The sequence below is a fragment of the Phaethon lepturus genome, unplaced genomic scaffold (genome assembly GCF_000687285.1).
Source record: "Phaethon lepturus isolate BGI_N335 unplaced genomic scaffold, ASM68728v1 scaffold39267, whole genome shotgun sequence".
In the NCBI taxonomy this organism is placed as follows: domain Eukaryota; kingdom Metazoa; phylum Chordata; class Aves; order Phaethontiformes; family Phaethontidae; genus Phaethon; species Phaethon lepturus.
In genome coordinates, this window is record NW_010550456.1 from 1 (window position 1) to 1,861 (window position 1,861).

At 62.0% G+C, this 1,861-nt stretch overlaps 1 protein-coding gene across 1 annotated transcript; it reads left to right on the forward strand.

The window, feature by feature from the left end:
• Window positions 1-3: 3 nt before the first annotated feature.
• LOC104623468 (tyrosine-protein phosphatase non-receptor type substrate 1-like) lies at window positions 4-1,859 on the forward strand (the record flags this gene model as incomplete). Its single annotated transcript, XM_010290564.1, has 5 exons — window positions 4-90; window positions 225-575; window positions 836-937; window positions 1,378-1,399; window positions 1,820-1,859. Coding segments are annotated over 5 exons (602 nt in total), but the record flags the coding sequence as incomplete, so codon positions are not given.
• Window positions 1,860-1,861: the final 2 nt, after the last annotated feature.

Here is a 1,861-nt window from a genome sequence, read left to right on the forward strand (position 1 = left end):
ACGTCCGCTCGCAGCTCGCCTGCGAGGTGCAGCACCCCACGCTGACGGCCCCGCTGAGGGGGACGTACCGGCTCAGCAAAGCCCTGCGAGGTGAGGGCTGGGGGCGGACTGGCGTTCGGGGCGACCAGCTCCTGTGGGGCTGGGGGTCCCAGGGCGGGGACAGGGCACCCTGCGGGCAGCAGAGCCGGGGGACGCCAGGCACCAGGAGCTGCTTCTCTTCCCAGTTTCCCCCAGTGTCCGTGTGGTCGCTGGCCTGCCGAGCCCCATCGAGGTGAACAAGACCATGAACTTCACCTGCCACGTGGAGGGCTTTTACCCGAGAGACGTGGCTGTCACTTGGCTGGAGAATGGGATGGAGATAAAGGTGGAGAACAACTCCCGGCCGGTGGAGACCCCCCAGGGCTTGTTCAAGCTGAGGAGTCTGGTGGAGGTTCAAGCGACGGAGGAGAAGAACGGGTCCGTGTTCGCCTGCCGAGTGGTGCACGATGCCCAGGACCCCGTCAGCAGGACGGCCACCCTGTGGGTCGCTGCCCCGGCCGGGGGGGGACTGAGTGACTCGTCCCAGGCAGATAACGGTGCGTGAGAGCTGCTGGGGTGTGGACCCTGCTGTGGAGGCTGTAAGATGTCACCCCCCTGAGAAAGCTCCAAGTCCCACCAGAATCTGTTTCAAGGACAGAAAATCTCCATATTGGGGGCTGGGGGGTGTGATGCTGGCAGGTACTGAGCTGTCGTCCTCGGTGCTTCAGGTGTCACCAGGCCAGTCCCAGCTGTAAGGCTGCAGGGACTTGGTACCAGCGTTTTCAGGCCCGTGGTGACCTTTTTTATTCATGTTCAGGCAATTCGCTCCTCATCTATATCGTGGTGGGAGTGGTCTGCACTGTGCTGGCACTGCTGGTGGCTGCAATTCTTTACCTCATCCGGGCAAAGCAGAGCAAGGGTAAGGAAACCGAGTGCACGGCCGGGGAGCAGCTGCTCCTGACGCCCTTCTCCCTCTCGAGCATCAGTGCTTGGATGCCAGATTCACGCTGTGCTGCTGCAGCTCCCGCCCAGCGGGGCGGACGGAGCAGGGCTGCCTGGGTGGTTTGCCTGGGAAAGCTCTGCCTGGTTGCCGCTGCACGCCAGTGCCTGTCGGGAGCAGAGTCAAATGTGCTTGTTGTTCCTCGTACCTAAAATGCCTGGCACCCTCCTGCCCTCTGCCAGGAACAGTCCTGCGGTAAATGAAGTGAAACTGCAGAAAACTGCAGGCGCTTGCCTCTGGGAAGAGACGCGCGTCTGCTCTCGCAGCCGTCTCTGCATGCGGGCTCGTGCCCGGCGAAGCGCGGGGGGTGACGTTGTTTCCTGAACTCTTTCTTTCCTAAACTATTTCTCTTCTGGCAGGTAAAAGCTCACCATCTGCTAGGTAAGTGTCCATCTCCTCCAGTCCCTGAGTAACCCACAGGCGCTCTGAGCTGGACACTTCCAGCCTGCAAACGGGGTGGCTTGGGATCGGGACGGAGCTGGATCCCCAAAAGCTTGTTGTGAAAGGGAAGGCAGGAGCCCAGGCTCTGCCGACCTCCCCGGTTGTGGTTCTGCCCCCGCGGTGATCTTGCACCCGAACACTTGGCTTTTGGTGAGGCTGGACGAGCGGGTGGGAGCTGGGCCAGCCTGCAGAGGTGTAGCTGGACCAGCACGTGAGCCAACGCTCGCTTGGTGAGGGCTCATCCTGCTCGGGGCTGCTGCAGGGACCTTGTTCTGCATCCGAACCCCCCGGCTGCTCCATCGCTAGGGAAGAGGCAACAGGGCACTCGGCCGATCTGACTAGTTTTGTTCCCCCTTTCAGGTTACACGAGCCGGAGAAGAGCAGCGAGGCCGCTACCCAGGT